The 19,871-nt window shown below is 50.6% G+C and overlaps 7 protein-coding genes across 7 annotated transcripts; 6 read left to right on the top strand and 1 right to left on the bottom strand.

Annotated features, from left to right (window-relative positions):
• The first annotated feature begins 249 nt into the window (after positions 1–249).
• Positions 250–1,784, top strand: BU24DRAFT_427914 (Ribulose-phosphate 3-epimerase). Its single transcript, XM_033529344.1, has 4 exons — positions 250–571; positions 625–762; positions 852–1,100; positions 1,419–1,784. The coding sequence occupies exons 1-4, from the start codon at positions 467–469 to the stop codon at positions 1,683–1,685; spliced, it is 759 nt and encodes a 252-aa protein (XP_033378221.1). The 5' UTR covers positions 250–466; the 3' UTR covers positions 1,686–1,784.
• A 1,940-nt stretch (positions 1,785–3,724) lies between these two features.
• On the top strand, positions 3,725–4,844 carry BU24DRAFT_427912 (uncharacterized protein). The gene has a single exon (XM_033529343.1). The coding sequence runs from the start codon at positions 3,832–3,834 to the stop codon at positions 4,708–4,710; it is 879 nt and encodes a 292-aa protein (XP_033378220.1). The 5' UTR covers positions 3,725–3,831; the 3' UTR covers positions 4,711–4,844.
• Positions 4,845–5,248: 404 nt separating this feature from the next.
• Positions 5,249–6,271, top strand: BU24DRAFT_357453 (galactose oxidase; the record flags this gene model as incomplete). The annotated part of the gene is made up of 1 exon (XM_033523953.1): positions 5,249–6,271. The coding sequence occupies one exon, from the start codon at positions 5,249–5,251 to the stop codon at positions 6,269–6,271; it is 1,023 nt and encodes a 340-aa protein (XP_033378219.1).
• A 646-nt stretch (positions 6,272–6,917) lies between these two features.
• BU24DRAFT_66499 (uncharacterized protein) lies at positions 6,918–7,916 on the top strand. The gene is made up of 3 exons (XM_033534512.1): positions 6,918–7,437; positions 7,511–7,553; positions 7,605–7,916. Exons 1-3 carry the CDS (start codon positions 7,009–7,011, stop codon positions 7,706–7,708), a joined length of 576 nt encoding a protein of 191 aa, XP_033378218.1. The 5' UTR covers positions 6,918–7,008; the 3' UTR covers positions 7,709–7,916.
• A 1,425-nt stretch (positions 7,917–9,341) lies between these two features.
• On the top strand, positions 9,342–9,727 carry BU24DRAFT_467380 (uncharacterized protein; the record flags this gene model as incomplete). The annotated part of the gene is made up of 2 exons (XM_033532440.1): positions 9,342–9,452; positions 9,554–9,727. The coding sequence occupies 2 exons, from the start codon at positions 9,342–9,344 to the stop codon at positions 9,725–9,727; spliced, it is 285 nt and encodes a 94-aa protein (XP_033378217.1).
• A 100-nt stretch (positions 9,728–9,827) lies between these two features.
• BU24DRAFT_400390 (uncharacterized protein) lies at positions 9,828–13,244 on the bottom strand. The gene is made up of 5 exons (XM_033525452.1): positions 12,670–13,244; positions 12,496–12,608; positions 12,368–12,442; positions 10,318–12,315; positions 9,828–10,264 (listed from the first exon to the last, which is right to left on the bottom strand). The coding sequence occupies exons 1-5, from the start codon at positions 12,872–12,874 to the stop codon at positions 10,178–10,180; spliced, it is 2,478 nt and encodes an 825-aa protein (XP_033378216.1). The 5' UTR covers positions 12,875–13,244; the 3' UTR covers positions 9,828–10,177.
• Positions 13,245–14,873: 1,629 nt separating this feature from the next.
• On the top strand, positions 14,874–19,819 carry BU24DRAFT_66396 (uncharacterized protein). The gene is made up of 3 exons (XM_033534511.1): positions 14,874–15,587; positions 15,646–18,348; positions 18,409–19,819. Exons 1-3 carry the CDS (start codon positions 14,967–14,969, stop codon positions 19,723–19,725), a joined length of 4,641 nt encoding a protein of 1,546 aa, XP_033378215.1. The 5' UTR covers positions 14,874–14,966; the 3' UTR covers positions 19,726–19,819.
• The last annotated feature ends 52 nt before the right edge of the window (positions 19,820–19,871 follow it).

Below are 19,871 nucleotides of genomic sequence, written 5' to 3'. Positions count from 1 at the left end.
GATGTGTTGTCAGCATGTACTCCGTAGTATCATCATTGTCGTCGAGACAGTAGTGGTCATTATTTGTTAGGGTATGGTAATCAGAGTAATGTGAGTTAGCTCCAGTAATTAGTATCTAGTATCTAATGATTAGTTGGTGGTCGGGTTGGTGCTGGTCGCATTGACGTCGGCGTTTGATCTTCCTCCCCTCCCCTCTCCATTTCCCCCACTACTAATTAATTCACTACCTGATACCCTACCATCTACCTACACCAACAAAAAAAGAGTCTTAACAGCGTTACGCTGAACACCACGAAGCCTCGTACATTGTCAAGTCGCATCGCAATATTCGCCCCCTAATCCGAGCTCACCCAACGCCATCAATCTTTCCGCTGCGTTGGTCAATCCTCCGCCTCCGCCTCCGCCCGCATCCCCATATCTCCATAATCTAAGGGCCCAGCAGAGCTGTCCTACTCTCATCGCAGCCATGTCTCCCCCAGCCATCATCGCTCCCTCGATCCTCTCTGCTGATTTCGCAGAGCTGGGCAGGGCCTGTTCGCACACCATTGGCCAGGGCGCTGACTGGCTTCATGTACGCTTTCCTCTCATCACCAAACGCGTCGACATGCATCTAACGCGTTCAAGGTCGACATCATGGATGGTCACTTTGTGCCCAACATGACCTTTGGCGCTCCAGTTGTGACCAAGATCCGATCTCATGTCAATCCACCCACAGAGGCATATGGAAAGGGTACTTTCGACTGCCATATGATGATTGCAGAGGTATGCCATTCATCTGATCTCGTTTCTGAGAACGGGCACTTCCTTTCATAATTTGGCTTCAATTCTTGAATGCTTACCATTTGAACTAGCCTAAACGATGGGTTCAAGACTTCAAGAAAGCCGGCTGTGACCTCTACTGCTTCCACTACGAGGCCGCCGTAAACTCGACCGCCGCAGTTACTCCCTCGGGCACTTCTGACGAGAAGACTTCCCCAAAAGAGCTCATTCGTTACATCCATGAGAGCGGTATGCAGGCTGGCATTGCTATAAAACCAAGCACATCAGTAGACGTCTTATGGGAGATTCTGGAGAACCCTGTGAAGGAAGAGGTCCCAGATGTAAGTGGATCTTTCGCCCTATCAGCCAAATATTCGGCATATACCCAGGCAATCGAAAGAGATTGGAGAAGCGCCATAACCCCTCGGTACGGTCCGGGCAGGCCTAGGCCATGGTCACATGAAGTTGGGTCGTAGGGCTGGCAGGTTGGGGGCGGCTGGCAATACAGGCGCTAAAGCCAGCGACCTTCATTGCCCTGTCACACTCTTCCACCCAAGACTTTCTGAAATGTACCAACCACGTTCACGCTTTTGCCACCAACACGCGCCCTTTTCTCCGACGGCATGAACCCTCACGGAATGGTAACTAACTGTTTGCAGATGGTCCTTATCATGACAGTAGAACCCGGCTTCGGTGGCCAATCATTCATGGCATCCGAACTACCCAAGGTCACCGCATTGCGCAAGAAATACCCTGAGTTGCACATCGAGGTAGACGGTGGTCTGTCCGAAAAGACTATTGACCAAGCAGCAGACGCCGGAGCCAACGTCATTGTAGCTGGAAGCGCTGTCTTCGGCGCTGCAGACCCAGGAGAAGTCATCCTGAAATTGCGGGAGGCAGTGAATGCACGTAGGGGGAAGCTCTAGACGTCTAATAGTGTCTGCAAAAATTGATCATCGAAGAAATGAAACAAACATTTAAATGAGTTTATAATAGATAGGATAGACAAACGATGCATAGCGGTTCCTCATCAGTTTACAGAAACATCGCATATCGCAACATTGAATACCCTTCGAGCACGACTGACGCGAGCGAGACGAAGATAGCACGATTCAATCTAGAAGCACTCTACACAGTGCATTCGTGGCTAGCATCGCCCGGTGTCGATGTACATGTATGCATGTACTTTACGTCGAGGTACCCCTCTAATCACACTATCCCAATTCGCCTCAGTATTCCCAATCCAGCCGACGCAATAAACCGCAGGGCGTTCTTGCATGCCCACCCTGTCTTCTCTGCTTACGGTTCGCACAATAGCATGTAAGCACTGTAATCGCGTCGGGCGAAGATGACCGCAGACTCGACTCGTGAATATCGTGAGGGTATATTGCCCATTTAATTGAGAGGCTTGCACTTCTGAGTGCCCCGCATGCTGAAAACCAACTCCGCCCCGACCCATAGACAGCAAAACGATAAATTGAAGAAAAAGAAATTGACACAATCTATGGAACGAACAGAGGGGCCAAAATGGTGCTAATTTGCGTAGTGACGAGACTATTTGAGGGACTTTTTGTACTGCCTCGTTAAGCAGCTACTTTCTCACTATATGGACTTGGCTATGAGCAGGGTACAAGATAATTCTCGTGTATAGTATTTACTGTACGGAGTACTCACTCACAGAGACCACGGAGTACACTGCTTACTGTTGTCCAAGAGAGCCTTGGAAATGCAGCTCGGTACGGTACGGGACGGTATGTGAAGGTTTGGTACTTATTTGGCACACGGAGACGGGGCGTGGTCTATTGTAGAATATCTGCTGCATACATACGTGCAAGTTTAGACAAGTATTACAGACTGCACAGGATCGAGCTACTACTCAGTACTGTTCTTATGTTCTTTGCGATAGAGGTGCGCTTAAGGTCAATTCATGTGTTGGTAGCACTTTGGCATTCAATCATGAAGGCTGTATAGCTCGCACGCGCCCGATGCGGTAAGTTTGCACATTTTCCATCGAACGCAGCAATTTCCTATACGACCGCTCATGGCCATGTTCCTACAATGGCCTCCAATCAAATCCAGTAGGCGTGTTTACCGTGGAGAAAACATCTCAACCTCCGAAAATGTCTTTATGTGCTCCCGCAATGTGAGAGCCAGTGGCCTCGGTGTCATGTTTGAGCTGTATCCGGATCGCTCAGCCTTGGGCAGCCGTATTTCAACATGCCTAATGCGGTATGTTGTTGCAAAATATGTCGAAGACTGCGGCATCCCGAACCTGACGCCTTATCCACTCGGCCATCTTTGTTGGACTTGTAACCTCAGGCAACAACATCCTCCAACAAGGTCATGAGCCACTTCACATCCGTGAAGATCATATATACAAGGCATTTCACGCGATATATTGGTAGTGTAAGCTGTTATTCTTCAATTACGCTTCGATTCTTCAATTATACTTCGACGTCGATGCCGCGAAGTGAGCGACGTTATTCGGGAAGTTTCTCCAGGAACCATTTGTTGTGCCCTTGACTGCGTTGTAGGATGTTCGTTTTGAAATAACTGGTGTCGAATTGATTCGTGATGGACCCCTTCTTCCGATAGTGAATTCATGGCAATTCATCAGTTATCTTCTAGTTGCTATTCTCAGCTGCAGCCCTCTCGTGTTCTTCGGCACCCCACTCTCCTTCAGCTTCCCGATGTCAACATAGCGAGAAGTTTCCTCCATTTTTAAAGAGCAGCAACCGTCTAGGTCAGATTAACACGAACAGAAATGCGAATAAATATCCAGAATGGTCTCGAATAATGTTTATAGAAGAAAATGATGAGCGAAAACAGAGAAGGTATACAGATCAGGTCTACGTACAGGTCGGACTCCGATAAGGAACAACGGCTTTCCTTGTCCTTGCGCCAATCACTGACAGACAACCTTGCATCGGCATGTAGAATTGTTTCAATAATTTGTTATATCAAGTACCCCGACCTCACTTGTCCTTAAATCTTTTCTCTCTCGCTTTCCAAACCTTCAATTACTCCTCCAACTAGGATTCACCAGGTCCTGGCGCCCTCCCGCTCGTGGCAATGCCCGCATCGATCTCCCCACCCAATGGACGCAAGTCCACGTCCAAGATTCCAGAAAAGATACCCGACTCCACAAATCTACCTCGAATACTATGTTTGCATGGCGGTGGTGTGAACGCAACGATCTTCGAGGCACAGTCACGTTCCCTGATACGGCATCTCCAACATTCCTTCCGCCTCGTTTGGGCCGAGGCTCCATTCTTCTGCGACCCTCACCCCGATGTCATACGTGTGTACGGAACCTACGGACCGTTCCGCAGATGGGTGCGATGGCTGGACCAACATTCAGAGATTGACTCGGAGAGCTGCATAGAGGAAATAGGATACTCGCTCCGGACCGCCATGGAAGAGGACGACCGCGCGGGTGGAACAGGGCAGTGGGTGGGACTCATGGGGTTCAGTCAGGGTGCTAAGCTGAGCGCAAGTCTGCTTCTCGAGCAGCAGGCGAGAGAAGACAAGGCTGTGAGGGAGCGCAAGGCGGGCACTGATACAGGTCCCATCGGTATTCCTGGCCTGGACTGGCGATTTGGTGTCCTGCTTGCTGGAAGAGCTCCCCTCATCAACTTGAATCCGGATGTCCAGAAGAGTGCGGCGTTGGTTCCGGCTGCAAATGTTGCTGAGTCGTTCGAGTTTGTGAAGGAGGTGGATGATGAAGCAATACTGAGGAATCCTACCATTCACGTCCATGGATTAGCGGATCCAGGACTTGCGCTACACAGAAGGCTACTAGATGAGTATTGTGATAAGGGAAGCACAAGGCTCATCGAATGGGATGGTGCGCATAGAATCGCAATCAAGGGCTCTGATGTCGAACCTATTGTGAGCTGTATTTATGATGTCGCGTCCGAGGCAGGAATTCGAGTGGTCCGGACAGTATGATGTCTTGGGACGTGGAAGTAAACCCAACCATCTGTGCAGTCGACATGGTCTCTCCATCATCATTGAGCATTTCGAAGGAAGATAAATCTACTTGGCTCCGTGCCAAACATACGCATTAGCGGAAATGCATTTTCTTAAATTGACGCGGACGAATATTACTAGAATGTACCAAGGTAGTGTACAACAGGCGTCAGCACACAAGACTCCACAGGGCCAATGGGAGCATAGGTCGGTTTACGTCGCGTACAACAGAGGCGGAGTAGATGCTGATCTCCGCCCAGGTCCGACTATGGATCATCTTGTACGAAATATATAACCAACATGAACCTTTTCTCAAGCCTTGACAAGTCTGCGTCTATTCCTAAATAATCATTTCGTAGAATCCTTATTCTTTTCGTCCGCGATACTCGTGCGGTCATGTGTGCACGCCTGATGATGGTGATAACTATATAATTGAGATGGGATGCACGTCAACTGAACCAAATACTTCTCATCAAACATGATATCCGATCGTGGTTACATTCGGTATTCTCTCACCATGCTACTACTCCAGGCATTGCTTATTGCTTCGTCTGCTCTTGCTTACCCGAACCAAATACATCCGACATGGACCTCGTTAGCAAACATTACGATTGCTCCACGACAAGAACACACAACAGTCTTCCTACCCCCTTCTACTCTGGCCATCCTTGGAGGCATAGCTAGCATCGAGTTCCCTCCACCCACAAGCAATCTCATGCAGTTCTACTCCATACCCGAAAACACGTGGACAGTCAAAGCCCCCCTTCCAGTCCCATTGAACCATGTCAACGTCGCCGTCAGCTGTGGTAAAATCTACGTACTCGGTGGGCTAGTTGAATCCGAAGGAGAAACTCCTCCAGCCTGGCGCGCAAGTCCCGAATCATGGGTATACGATCCACGAACAGATCAGTGGACAAGCATCGCGCCATTGCCTGCCGATGAAGCAAGAGGTAGCGCCGCGGTAGGGGTTCATGGCAATAAGATCTACCTGGCCGGAGGAATGAAGGCTTTGATTCTCGGTCAAGATGGCTTGCAGGATACGGTTTCTGTCGTCTCTATCTACGATACTACTCTTGACGAATGGATTACGGTGCCTAATGCCGCAAAGAATATTCCAGAGGGACGAGACCATTCAGGCGCAGCTGTGGTGAAGGATGTATTTTACATCCTTGGTGGAAGAGACCACGGTCAGTTCAACGTCAAAGATACGGTTTTCGCTCTTGACTTGAACAATGTTCAGAGAGGATGGGTGACAAAACCCGGGAGGATGCCGACACCTCGTGGCGGTCTTGCAGCTGGAACGATAGGCAGGAAAGTGTACACTTTTGGCGGTGAAGGAAACTCAGAAGTTGAGTCTGGTGTGTTCAACAATACTGAAGTGTATGATACGTCTGATGGTTCATGGAAAAAGCTTCCGCCCATGAAGGTAGCACGACACGGAACCTCTGCTGTCGGAGTGGGAAATCGCGTGTACATTCCAGGCGGTGGCATACGCATAGGTGGTTCTCCTGTCGCTATCTTGGATGCTTTTTTGCCTTGAGCTGTTCTAGGTAATAGCATGATGTAGAGATACACGCATGGTTGCAGATTGGCTGTGAGTGTTCCAGCAGAAAGAGCTTGCAAATCAAGAGCCCACTGTCAAGTCGATCTTGTCCTTGTACTTTGAAGAGTGATCTAAGCTTGAAACAGTTTGATGTTGGTTGTTGCGCATTTCTTAAGAAGATTCCTTCCATAAACCCAGGATACATTATTGACATCGTGTTGATATTACCCTCGCATTTTAACAACAGAAAATCAAAGCGAAATTTACTTTGACAGTCAGAAATACTCGTTAAAATTTTAAGTCTGCCTTGTTTTCAAGAAACCTTAAACTCTCTCGAAACCATTCATACGCTATAGCGAACTCGTTATTCAATGTCTTTTTACAGGGTATGTCGTCCGTATGCTACGCCGCCCCCTAACACCAAATTTGCCGTGTCTCGCCTCACTTGTCACATGCATCCCTCTCCATGATTCGACGACACGACGAACAATGGACCGCGATGCCTTCCCTAGGCGCTTGAATTCAGTTGCCTTTGATTTTGAACATCCCATAGAAACTAGTTTCCAGGAAACCACGCCTTCACATCAGTATCAAAGGTTTCACATAGGCGGCCTGGCTTGTCCATTACAGAGCAGCAACATCGAGACTAACAGTATGTGACGTCGCGCACAGTCCGAACGAAGTCCAATTGGCTCAGATATGTACTGCATGAATGGGCGGTATCGAAGTACATTATGATGACCCCGGCCTCCCGGACCTGCAAAGTCTGTCAGTACGGACAAACCCAACAACCACACTTGCGGGTTAGCCTTAATGTGGTCCTGCGGCGCCATCTTGCATATCCATTATATTGCAGAAGCTTCCCCCCGTCGTGTTACCCGCGAAGCTACCTCGAAAGTGAATCAATGGTCGGGCATCTCGACATGACGCTGGTTTTGTTGACTATCTTGTCGATTGCTATTCCATCCACGACACAGACGACGAAATCATCAAACGAGCTATATTCGTGGAGCTACTGGGGCGAGGGTGATCTCGATAAGTTTGATCTTGGGTACCAACCTCTCCTGGAAGCATGTGGGAATGGCTCTTGTGGGAATTGTCTTGGTTACAACGGCTCTGTACCTGAACCCTGTGATGGCCATACTCTCCACAATTCCTGTTTTGTAAGTGTGACACACAACCATCAATATTGCCGAGGAAGTCACGCTTCTTTAGATGTTATGCTGACCCGTCCAGAAACCATACCTAGGAGAGACATGTTGTAAGGATAACAGTGGCAGTGAGTATCATTAGAAACAAGTGTAAAGACCATTTTTCTAACGATTCAAAGCTGCATGTATGTATGGCTACCACTGCGCCTATGACGTGAATAACGATGGATTCTGCTGCGCGGATGTCTGCATCTCCTGTATCCTTCTGGTGTACCTTGACTAACGTTTCCTAGAATGGCGATCATGATGATTGCGAATCCCATCTCGGGAAGAGTCTCGCTACTACGCAGAGACTTGTCACTGTGATCGTAACACAAAAGATCACTGCGACCATGGGGGATGTTAGCCAAACAAACGAGGCCCCTCCAGTAAACACGAACGGGAGCATTATCAAAACAGACGGACAAGACTCATCGTCCGGACTTGGAGTCGGAGCTAAGGTTGGAATAGCTTTGGGGGCATTCTTTGGGATTGGAGGATTACTGGGAGTGGGGGTTATCCTATATCTGCGGAAACGGCGTGCACACACTCCCAAAGACGGAGACACATCATCTGGAGACTTGTCCCAGGCTCACCACCGTTCAGCATCTTATATCTCGGCACAGACCTATCTCAACGATCCGCGGATTTCGATGGATCCTACGGTATTTGGCCAAGCACATGGAGATCCGCATCACGAGAAAACAAAAACTGCGCACTTGTCTGTGTCGCCGCCACTTGGAAACTCGACATCTCCCTTGTTACAGCCCATGATTTCTCCACCACCGGGTGTTGCAGATGGCTCCTTGGAACCGCCGACTTTGTTCGAGTTATCGGCAGTAGCAGATGCGCAGGAGCTGTCAGATGTGAATAGGAGATAGTTCCCACATGGCTAGGACACATTCATTCGCCATACATATTTCCTATATGAACATCATTGTTAATTAGCACATACATAGAGCCCCGTAGGAGGTCATCATTTCCTACTAAATAAACCCTTCATTTACTCCAGTGTTCTGACTTCCTTCTCCGCGCCCACTCTTTGCCAAATAGACACCTCCATCCTGAAGCATACCCAGGCTTGGACAAGTAAATCCAGCCTCAATTACCACCCGTGAAGCTCATCTAATATCCATTCATCACCACTTCCAACCCCCAACGATCAATCCCACGTGTTTCTCAACACAAAAATAGCAGCCCTACCATTCTCTCGGCTCCATTCACCGTCATTGCGCGCAAAATCTACTCAAAGAAGCTAGCTAGGTAGATATTCGTACCTCACTAGTGGCAACCTCCCCATCCAACGTCATGACTTTTCCCTCTCCCATCAATCAATCGTTCCTCCCCCTTCGGGAGGGAGCAACAATCTTTCGTCCGATCCGCAGCAGCGACGGCATTATCTTTCGCCCGCCCTTCGATCTAGATAGGTCTCCTGCGTGCTTGGTCCGCAGTCCGGGGCGATCCGTTGAAGGGGGCTTCGGCTCGCATTCGCCTAACGGTAGGGTGTGAGATTATGACGTGTGGATTGATCGATCGTTAGTATTCTTCAGGTGATGTACGAGGTGTGATGATGATGATGGTTTGTAGCGTGGAGGAAATGAAATGCACAGCCTTCTCACGCGCTCAATGGCATCGTAATGTATGACGACAATACAAGTACATGCACAGTTGCGAGTAGTAGAGAAGCGTAACCGCTTCGACACGGGGGATTGATATATAAACAAACGTTGAAAGCCGTGTTGTCCAGTCATTCGTCTACTATCAATACACAACAGATCACTTCCTAGCAACCTCATTCTGACACAACATCAACGGTCACCATACCAATACCTTAAAATTAAATTAATCAAAATCGATATTGAAAAAGTAGCAGCAACATGCAAAACGAACGCGGCCAAGGCATCTCCCACGCGACAGGCGACTCTAAAGTCCCGGAGACAGTACAAAAGAAGGCCCCGCAAGGCCTCGAGGAGTCTCTTCCAAACAAAGTTCGTTTTCCCCGCCTCACTCAATTGGTAATTTGACGACACGAGGGAAGAGCGAAACAAACAAGAAAGGAATCGCGTCCACTAACACGCAAAAATTTCAGGTCCACGACACAGGCTCCGGCACAGGCCGTCAAACGCACGCCAAGGACGACGGCGACGCATCGATCGTGCCTTTGGGACTGCAGAAGGCTGTGCCTGAGAAGCTGGAGAGGGCGTTGCCGAATGCGATTCATGATACTGGGGACCACGGGGGTTTGCATAGGAATAAAAAGTAGTGGGTGATTTGACGAAATCTAGTGTGGATGGAGCCTTCTATCTATTTGTTTAGATTCTTAATATATGACGGTGTTTTTGTAATATTGAAATTAAAATTGTGCAGAAATTTCGTGTCGATTGTTTTGATGTTGGGAGATATGGTTGAGTATTGGTGCAAGATGCGAGGAAAATAGACATGTCGATTTCTGAGTTGTTTCAGTCCCTCCTTAAGGGGATAAGTTCTTATCACTTTAATCAGTACCCAAACAATGCTGTCAATCTTCATTCAATAACTAACATTCATTTTGGCATGGTCGAAAATACGTACTTGCATCGCCACCACTGATTTTATCTGTTACTCACAGAGTTTAAACATACTCGCTCTTATGCGTTAAATACCGCAAAAGTCACAGGCCCTCCCAATAGTTGCGTTCCTCAGTGTCTTGACAACGACAACGAGAAGATCGAGCTTACTCGTCCAACTGGACATAGTTCGCAGGGAAGAGTCCTGACTTTCCATTGAAGGAACCAAGCCACCAATCTTCGTCGGGGAATTCCTAGATAACGATTAGTTAAAAAAGTAGATATCGGTGGGGTTACCTATACATACCACATTGGTGATAGTTGCGTTCTCGGGGAAGCTGAGCTCGTTATCCTCGGCGGCCTCATAGTCGTAAAGGGCGGTGGCCGTAGGACCGGAAGCACTGGCACGTGGGGCTGGCTCCTCTGGCTCCTCTTCGGCAGCAGAGGGGTGAGCTGGCAGCTGTGGTGGAGCAGCAGCGGCACCTGCGCCAGAGTCATCGTCCTCAACGAGCTCGACGTAGTTCGAGGGGAATAGTCCGGTCTCGCCCTGCGAGTTGGTACCCATCCACCAGTCCTCATCGACTTGCTCAATGTTGGTAACGTACTCGCCTTCTCGGAGCTCGATTTCGTTGTCCTCGGCCTTCTCATAGTCGTATTGGATGACGGCGCGTTGACCAGAACCACCTTCAGAATCTCCTCCTGCTCCTGCAGCTGCGGCGACGCCCGCACCAGCAACGGCGGCGGCTCCAAAGGTGGCGGCAGCGACTGCAACGCCTGCTCCGCGGGCCGGGTCCTTCGCCTCCACTCTGGGTTCGGGAGACAGATCCCGTGCGTGACTGGCAGCTTGGTCAAGGGAACGAGTTGGCATGGGTGGCGCCCTTTCTTCGGCGGGGGACAGTTCTTCAGGCTCACGTCCTCGTGCAACAGGCATAGCAATGCGTACTGGGGAGCCAGACGGCTCGGGAGACGGACTGCGTGGTGGCTGTGGTGGGGGAGAAGGAAGACGTTGGTGCTGCGTAGCTGGGACATCGTCCTCGTCCTCGGGTTCGGCAGGGCGGCTTGGTAGACCTGGCATAGGCACACCTCGAGCTCCAGCGTTTGGTTTGCTAGACATATCCATAGGGGGAGGAGCAGGAGCATCGCGAGGCTCTGGAACAGGGCGAGAGGTTGGGGCGCCCATAGGAGCAGCTCCAGCAAACCGATCCTTCAGAGAGGCGACACCACCAGCTGGGGAGCTAGGCTCCTCCTGATGTTGCTCTTGAGCACCTCCGGTGCGCTGTTCGCTGATGTTGCTGGTGGCCGACTGTCCAGTGCGAGTAGTCTGAACAGCTGCCCAAGACTTTCCAGTGTAGCCACTCTTCCAGCCGCCCTCGCCACTCTGTTGAGTAGGCAAAGGAGAGGTCGGTCCTCCAACAGAAGGTACTGCCTCACCACGTGCAGCCTTCTTTTCCGCCCAAATCTGCGCAGGTGTCTTGCCGCCTTCGTCTGCGAATGTTTTGCTTGCTGTGCCAACAGGTGCGGCAGCGGCCAAAGGCTTCGCACCGAACCCGGAGGGTGTGGGAGCTTTGGTTCCCGTGAAAGCACCCCCACCGCCGAACTTATTCGCAACCTTGGGCTTTGGAAGGCTCGTAAGGCGTTCAGGCTGCTTGCTGAAAGCCGCCGACCTTTCTGCTAGTGATTTGGGTGCTTCTTCCTCATCATCGGCGTTGCCACGAGGGGCTGCGCTTGGAGGAGCGGCTTGCGCTTTAGCCTTGATCGCCGCAATGTCGACTTTACCGACCGGTTCGTAGGCACCCTTGACGACCGTTGGTCTGTCATCCTGGCCCGATTGTTTTGCCTGCGCGCGGATTGCTGCAATGTCAACCTTTCCAATTGGCTGATATCCGCCCTTGACCACGTCCGAAGAGGCTTCCTCCCTCTGTGGCGTTTGGAACCTCGAGGGCTCTTGCGGCTTTGATGTGAGCTCGGCCAGATTGACTTTTGTGGGCTTGTAAGCCGATTCAACCTTCTCCAATTGGGAGCGCGAGACTTGGGGGGCATCTGCACCCCATCCATCCTCATCGGTAGCGCCACTGGCCGCAGGGGCCCTCGATCTTGAGCCGAGAGGATTGAACCCAGAGCCTCCTCCTCCTACTTGTGTGGGTGTGAATACAGGCTTCTTGGAAGCAACGGGAGGCGGTCCGCGTGAAGATGGGATCTCGGGGCCCCCTCCATATTTTGCGCCCGAGGCATCGGAGACCTTTTGTACGATTCTCTCCGGTGTGAGATCTGCATCGGAACGAGCGGTGACTTGCACATGATAACCCTGAGGATGTCAATATTTCGGATTGGGAAGCAGAGAGGGGAATGGCACATACGTGAAGAAGCTTGGAAACGACACCGAGATGGCTTCCGAAATAGCCCTTGGTACGTTCGGGCACGCCCTCGCCACACTGTGAAGATGTTAGCAAGCATACAGAGGTTATGAAGGACAAGCACATCATACCCATGCGATCAAGACGTTCTTGGGAAGCGAGGTGTTCGGGTCCTTGACTTTGACAAATGCGAACTGGATACGGCCGTCCGAGAACTCATCGATGAGGTCGACAAGCTCACCCTCTAAGACTCAATTAGCTCTCTGAACATGACCGTGTGCAGAATCTAGCTGTCAGATGCGTACCGCCAGTAGTCTGAACCTTCAAGACACTTTCTTTCCCTCCATCCTGCTGGAACGCGCTGACCAGCGGGGCGGCAACGGTGAAGACAGCCCATTGACCGTAGGTGGGGGAGCTGGCTTGGGGACCGGAAGGCGCCGGAGCGTTTACGATATTTTGATAGCTTCTCGTGATGTTTGGGCCATTGCTGGAGGTGTTTAAGGAAGCCATATTGACTGGGGCTCGAGACTTAGAAGCTGGAAACTGGGGCGGGGTGATAGCCGGGGGTTGGCAGGGTGAGCGAAGGAAAGCAGAGCGATGAGCTCTCTTTCAGGCGAAGGAGAGATTGCGTAGTGACAGGTCACCGCAAGACGTGCCTTCTCTGGGGGAAGGGGAGAGAGGGAGGGGGAGGAGGTGGTGGTGGTGGTGATGGTGATGAAGGATGGAGGAATGGAGGGAGAAGAGTATGCGTATTATTCGTGGATGTGAATGCGTATGTACGTACAGTGTGTACGGAGTATGTACATGTACAAGGAAGGCTGGGTAGAGAGGTACAAGGTAGTTTGGGTATACTTAGTTATGAGTAGTTAGTGAGTAAGGATACCTGCCCAGTGCTAGGTCAGACAGCACACACCCAAGTACTCCGTAACAACACAGCCTGCATCGAGGGCCCGCCAAGATGCCCTTCGTCATCGCCCATTACTTGTCTAATGACTTCTACCCACACTACTTTGTACCTAGGTATTGGTATGGAACATACCCGAATGCTACTATGTATGTAATAGCTTACAACTAACTCCCTACGAGGTAGCTAACTAGGCCAATAACCAACAATTCTTACTCCCTATGAAGGCTGCGTACAGTACCTACATGTATGGTATACTCCCTCTCGGCCCGTTTTATGGTCAATGGTAAAGTTTTGTATACAGGCAGATGGGGTAGTTGGTAGCTTCAGCTTCCTACCGCTACTCTGTACATAATGCCATTTCCTAGATACACAGCTGACTGCATGTAGTTATATTGTTCATGTGCATCCGACATGTTCTTCGACTACAGGTTCATCAACAATCTGCACATGATGCTCCGTCCCACTGGCTCGGCCGTGACATCGCCATTCCTAGGCCAAAGATACAACGCACCATAGTAATTGTCCACGCATGGCTGCTAGCACATACAATATGAAGAGGGACGTTCTAGACAAGCTGCCTAAGCAGGTACCCACGCAATGCACAGAATAAGTTGTCAAATGCGAGAGACCACCAACTATATACTTCTACTGGGTACAAACCCTTGCCTGTGGATCTGTAGTTGTGCTGGTCAATACTTCCCCACAGTGCTGCCTAGGGGTAAGCGTATGCGTATGCGTATATGTCCACAGTAGGTGGTAGGTGGATGAGTACTGCATCGTATACGTATGTATGGGAGTGGGCCTAGCCTCATTACCCTCAGTCACCGGACAGGACCCAGGTACGGAGTACTTAAGAGGTAGGTATCCACCTGAGGAGGTAGACTTAATACACATCAATGCCCTCACTTCTCCTGACGCTTGCAATGATGATGGGAGGCTCCCTTAGCAAGCATTGATTCTGCCCAAAATATTCAAGTTCTCGTCCGTCTATAAGGTCGAGGGCCGGACTCGAATAGTAGTATGGGTTAAAAGTTGAAAATGGTTGGGCGTGGGCGCATATACAGTGCATACAGATCAGATGAGATGAGATGAGAAGAGCAGACTTATTATACTCCAGCAAATACCTGGTAGATAGTTACATATAATATACTGTGTATTGTTTACTGTGTAGTTACTGTGTAGATGGCAGATGCACAGAACGCAGCGGCAGAGTATCAGGCTGATTGATGCAATTGGTCCGCGGCCTAGGCCATCGTTCGCCTCATTTTCGGAGGATTGGCTCACAACTCACAGCTTCCTTCCTCTTCAACTTCCTGTTATTCCACCCACACCATACATCACAAGATTCCTCTTCCCTCTTCTTCTCATCCTCCTCATCAGCTCTACTGTATTCATTCTACGCCCTCTTGTTCTTCGAACTACTCCAGCCTTGGGACCCCGTTCATTCTTATCTCCACTATATATCCCCTCGTCATCCCCGTCACCTGCCTTCTACCACACCACCTTGAACCTAGCCCCGACCGTTTCCAAGGTCATCGCTGTCTCCACACCTTTCTCCTTCCTACTTCCTTCCTCCACCACGCATTGGCAAGCAACCGTACACGTCGTCCTCTATGTCTTCTATCTGTCGCGTGTAAATGGTGAAGCTCCCACCGCGAGCTTGCTTTAATATTCAACATCTCGTGGCTCCAAGTCATGGAAGATCGAGAGGGCAGTGTTGCTTCCTCAGTAGACTTCTACGATTCAGATAGGAAGCCAGCCACACCTGCAAGAGATGGACAGAATGACCTTGGTCTCTCTCTCGTCACTTCTCCCTTGAAGCGCAAGCCCGAGGAGCTTGAGCAGTTTCGCGAAAAGAAGCCAAGACTCGAGTCCTCGACGCCGCCTTCGACCCTGAAGCCATGTGCTGGTCTTACGCCAGAAATATGGCAGCACATATTCCTTTTCTGTTCTCTTGAAGCGCTTGGTCAATTGCTTCAAGTCAATCGATCTTTTCATTCCTATCTCGCAGAAGCCCGGCATGCCTCAACTGCAAAACCAGCTTTTGGTTTTCTGCGTCTCCTTAAGTCTGATTCTATTTGGGCGTCTGCTCGCAACCTGCATGCGACAAAGCCACCGAAACCATTTCCTGGCTTCAGCGAAATGCAAATGTGGCAACTAATTTCCAATCAGCGCTGTCAGTTTTGTAATCGAGAAAGCACTTTCACTCCGGGCGAGAAGATCTGGCAGAAGGGCCCTGGTATGAAGGGAGTTCGCATTATATGGCCATTTGGAGTCCGCTCATGTGGTCCATGCCTTCTACAGAGGTGTCAAACTGTATGCGTGCCGAAAGCTTACTCTCAAGATGTGATCAAGTTTACTTATTGTTGGTTAGGATTCAAGTCTCCTCTTTTCCACCGTGTCCGCTGCACGCCCTGCCCTGCCCTTCGCGCTCGTCACCAGCGACCAACATTATATTCCCGCATACACTCTGCAGGCAGCGACAACTCCTGCGAACGTCGAGATCGTGAAATACTACTTCAAAGAGCATGTTGAGGAACTCACGAGCGAGCTAGAAGGAGCTCTCGGTCTTGGCCCTGCTGCCGCAGAAGAGTGGTCGAAGGGCTTGGATTCGCGCGGAAAGGAACGAATGAGGATCGCTGAAAACTGGGAGCGTTGGGAGGTGAAATACATATGGTGGAAAGAACACCAGGAAGCAAGGCGTGCCGTCTCAAATGCCCCCTCATCCACCATCTCAAATCAACGACAAAAGACAATGTCCCCGGCGCGAACCGCCCCATCTCCCATATTACACGCTCCGGTACCAGCGAGTAAGTATCGCTCTATTCAGTTGGCGCAGTCAGAAGAGCACCGATTACTGGCTTCCAGCGAAGTTCACATGCCTTTTTCTTCCCCAAATCCCCTGACAAACGTAGCTGCCATGCCTCAACAGACCACCCCTGGCGTGTACTACTCTCAACATAGACCTCCCACCGGACCGCCACAGACATACACACCGCAAGGAGGATCGAATGCGATCGCCCCGCCGCCACGTTCGGAGAGGAATCTACATGACGCCAATGAAGCAAAGGCAAATCGCAAATTAGACATCGAGCGTCGGTGTCAGCAGCTTGATCCGCCCATCCCACCCAATGTGTTGCGCCACATGGAGTCTTTCAAAGCTGCAATACAAATCCCCCAACCGATGAATGACAGCGCCTGGAATATGCTTGAGCCTCGCCTAAGGAGCCAAGTATCTGCTGCTCAACAAGTCGAGATTGAACATGCGTCACGAGTCACATCTATGAGCGCTCGCGCTGCGGATCGACGTCAGCAAGAAGCCAACTCCAAGGAGGTTAAAGAGATTCAGGATCGAGAATGGGACGAGTCGCAACGACCGATCCGAGACAGACTCAGCATTATGGCCGATGAATTCATTGCCCAACAGTGGGATCACGGTCGGGCCGTCACACACGACACCAGTCCTAAATTTGCCGTTGACCTTCTCATGCATGTTCGTCGCAGATTCTACGCGGAGCTCGAGGATGGAATTGCGATACCCGGGTTGGAGGACACAGCCAACGATGCTACAGGGGAACCCGATGCACTGAAGCCCAAACTGGTCCTTGAAAATATGAAATGGGTGTACGACAACAAGCTAAAGCCTCTGACTGAACAGTTTCGTAAGGAGCTCTTCCTCTGCTACGGCAATGGTTGCGAAAGCAATACTAGGTTCTATGGCTTTGAAGGTGTTATACAGCACTTCGGAGCTAAGCATACTAATACTTTCAGTGTGGGCAATATCGTTGTCGCCTGGAGAGAAGCTGAGTGGCCCGAGGAGACTCCCTTCCATCCCGATCCCAATTCCGTGAAGCATAACTACCAAGCGTCTGGACCTACTGGTGCAAACAGCGGCTATGGATCTTATTACGGTGCGTATTCACGAGCTGGGACAGCCACACCTCACATGCAGCCACATCTTCCTCAGGTAAGCCCTGGACCATACCACTATGGGGGTCAATACAGTGGACCGTTCGCGCCGCCACAGGCGCAGCCAGGCTATGAGTATCCTCAGACATATGGCCCTCCGCTGGATGCATACGCCTCCTACCAACCAATGGGACCTCCAGGGTATGGCAACATGCCACAGCATAGTGCTTATAGTACCTCCCCTGCAATGTCGCGTCCTACTATTGCTCCCCAGCCAGCTGCACAGGGCGTCGCTGAATCCAGCAGCGTGGAATATCGTTCAAGCCTGTTCGATAAGCAAGTGAGTACCGTTATCGAGGCAGCCCAGGATATCTGGAAACAAACATCGGGAATCAAGGACCTGCCCAACAGCCTCCGGATATACGTTTTGTTGCAGCGTGTTATTTCCAAGTTCCAGATAGAGTTCAATCACGAACCTGGCCTCAATCATCTCATTGATGCCTTTTCAAATCATCAAATATCCAAAGCTCTGAAAAATGCACCAGGGCTCTCATGTAAGTCATGTCAAGAGGAATCCTCGTCTCGGCCAGCTTCATACTCGTCCCGGCCTGAGGAAAGGAAGACTTATACCGCGCTCAATCTATTCTTTCATTTCCAATCTCAGCATACCGCTCCACAGCACCAGGACTTTGGACAAGGCCCTTCTGCCCTACCATTGGACTGGAAAGAAGATATGATCGAACTACCCGGCGATCGCTTCATATCTGGCCTCATCCACGCACCCGGTATGGACGATGATAAGCTGCTTATGATCGCTACTGTTTTTCCCAAGCTTTTCCCGACACCATTGCCACGGATCGGAGTCATTGATAACAACGGCGTCGAATCTTTGGCTAATACAGACTCCAAGCTCCTTAAGGACTCCGCCAGGACGGGTGGCACACCAGGACTCTCCGCCGAGAAATCAGGGCCTTCATCTCTAGCTTCCCCATACCATGACTCGCCTAGGCCGACAAGGTTTAGTGAAGAAGAATACGACCCCCAACGGCCATCCCTTCTCGTACAGGGCGATCCATCAATCCGTAATGCTCCCAGGGTACGACTGTCTCGAACTAGTCCGCCTCTTACTCATAGACGTGGCTATAGTGGCTCTGAACCACGTTATTATGTAGGTAGCCGGCAGGCTCTAGGTTCCAGTGTCGACAGGGCTAATCAAGACCTTCGTCAGTTGTCCCGGGATGCTCTTGACGACGATAGTTTCTCAGAAGCCAGAGAATACATGCAAGTTCCTCCAATAAGAAGATGTCGAAATTCCGGACCTACATACGCAGATTACCCTGAAAGGCGCCCGATATATCATGATGAAGAAAGATACCCACCTGGCCACGACGAGATACTTTATGCGCCGCCCCCGCCGCGAGAAAGCACGATTTCACGTGTATACGACCCATACCAATATTCCGAGGACCATTATGCCGAGGAAGGCCGACAAGGAGCTCGACTTAGAGAGGATCCCCCGGAGTCAAGTAATTCTGGAACGCGTGCAGCAGCAGACCGCTTCTTGGACGAACTTGGTAGCTCCCTGGCTAGTAATAGACCCCAGGAGCCTGAAAATAACTTGCAGGCTTCGAGAAGACCAGTAGCCGGAGACTCAGACATGGATGATGGTTCTCGATATACCCCTCCACCTCCAAATCAATCTAGCTCTGGAGATGTGACCGAGAGGGGCCGTCCTTTGACTAATACTCAGCGTACTGCTCCTTCCACTGTGTCCAATGGCTCTCGATATGAGGAGTTCGGCCCCCCAGCCCGCCAAATTCCTACACCCGACTCAGCTGGCGGCCCTACCAGGATCGGTCCCCAGCGTAGGAGGGACAGGCATCAGGATTATGTCCCATCTCGTTATTATAGATACTTGAGCGTCGGGCGTGATGAGCCGTATGCTCGTGGGCCAAGTGTTGGTCGGAACCACAGGAGACGGTATGAGCGGTATGAAGAGCAACGTCGGCGCATACACGAACAAGAAACACCACAGCCTCAGGCTGAACGAGATTACGACCCTCCCTACTCGAGAGACCAAAGCGTAGATCAGGGGCCTCAGGACGATAATGCCACCTCGGCTCGCCTAGCACCGCGCGATTATGTACCTTTACAAGATCGTGCTCATCCATACTCTCCCCCGCGAGGCCGTTTCGCGAGACACCCCGACATCACTCTCGGCCCATCTCCAGTATATGTTGACGAGTATGGCCAACCACTGGAAGTCATCCGTGTTCCTCGAGACCCACGGTCAGGGCGTGGGACATACGTAGCAGACCCCTCCAGATACCACCCTGAAGATGAACCTGAACACCTCCGATACGTTTCTTACGGACGACCCCCACCACGGCGGTATGACGAGCCAGCTCGAGAATACGTATACTATGAAGAGCGGCCGCCAGTGAGCCGGAGACCGGCATTTGAACAGGAGACGGAGGCTCTGTATGATGCCGCTCCACCGGAGATCCAATTGGAAACCGCACCTGCAACTGCGGAAAAACCTTAAATACACCTTACTGGATCTCAACAGCTCATTCAACGCTGTTGGGTAATAACGAAGACATTGCACTTGTCTAGTCCGTTTTTCTTTTGTTGTCATTTTGTTTTCGATCATACCCACGTTTTCTCATACTTTTTTTTCCTATGAAAGGC

The sequence above is a fragment of the Aaosphaeria arxii genome, assembly GCF_010015735.1.
Source record: "Aaosphaeria arxii CBS 175.79 unplaced genomic scaffold BU24scaffold_12, whole genome shotgun sequence".
Taxonomy (NCBI): domain Eukaryota; kingdom Fungi; phylum Ascomycota; class Dothideomycetes; order Pleosporales; genus Aaosphaeria; species Aaosphaeria arxii.
This window is presented reverse-complemented; position numbering and strand designations above follow the sequence as displayed.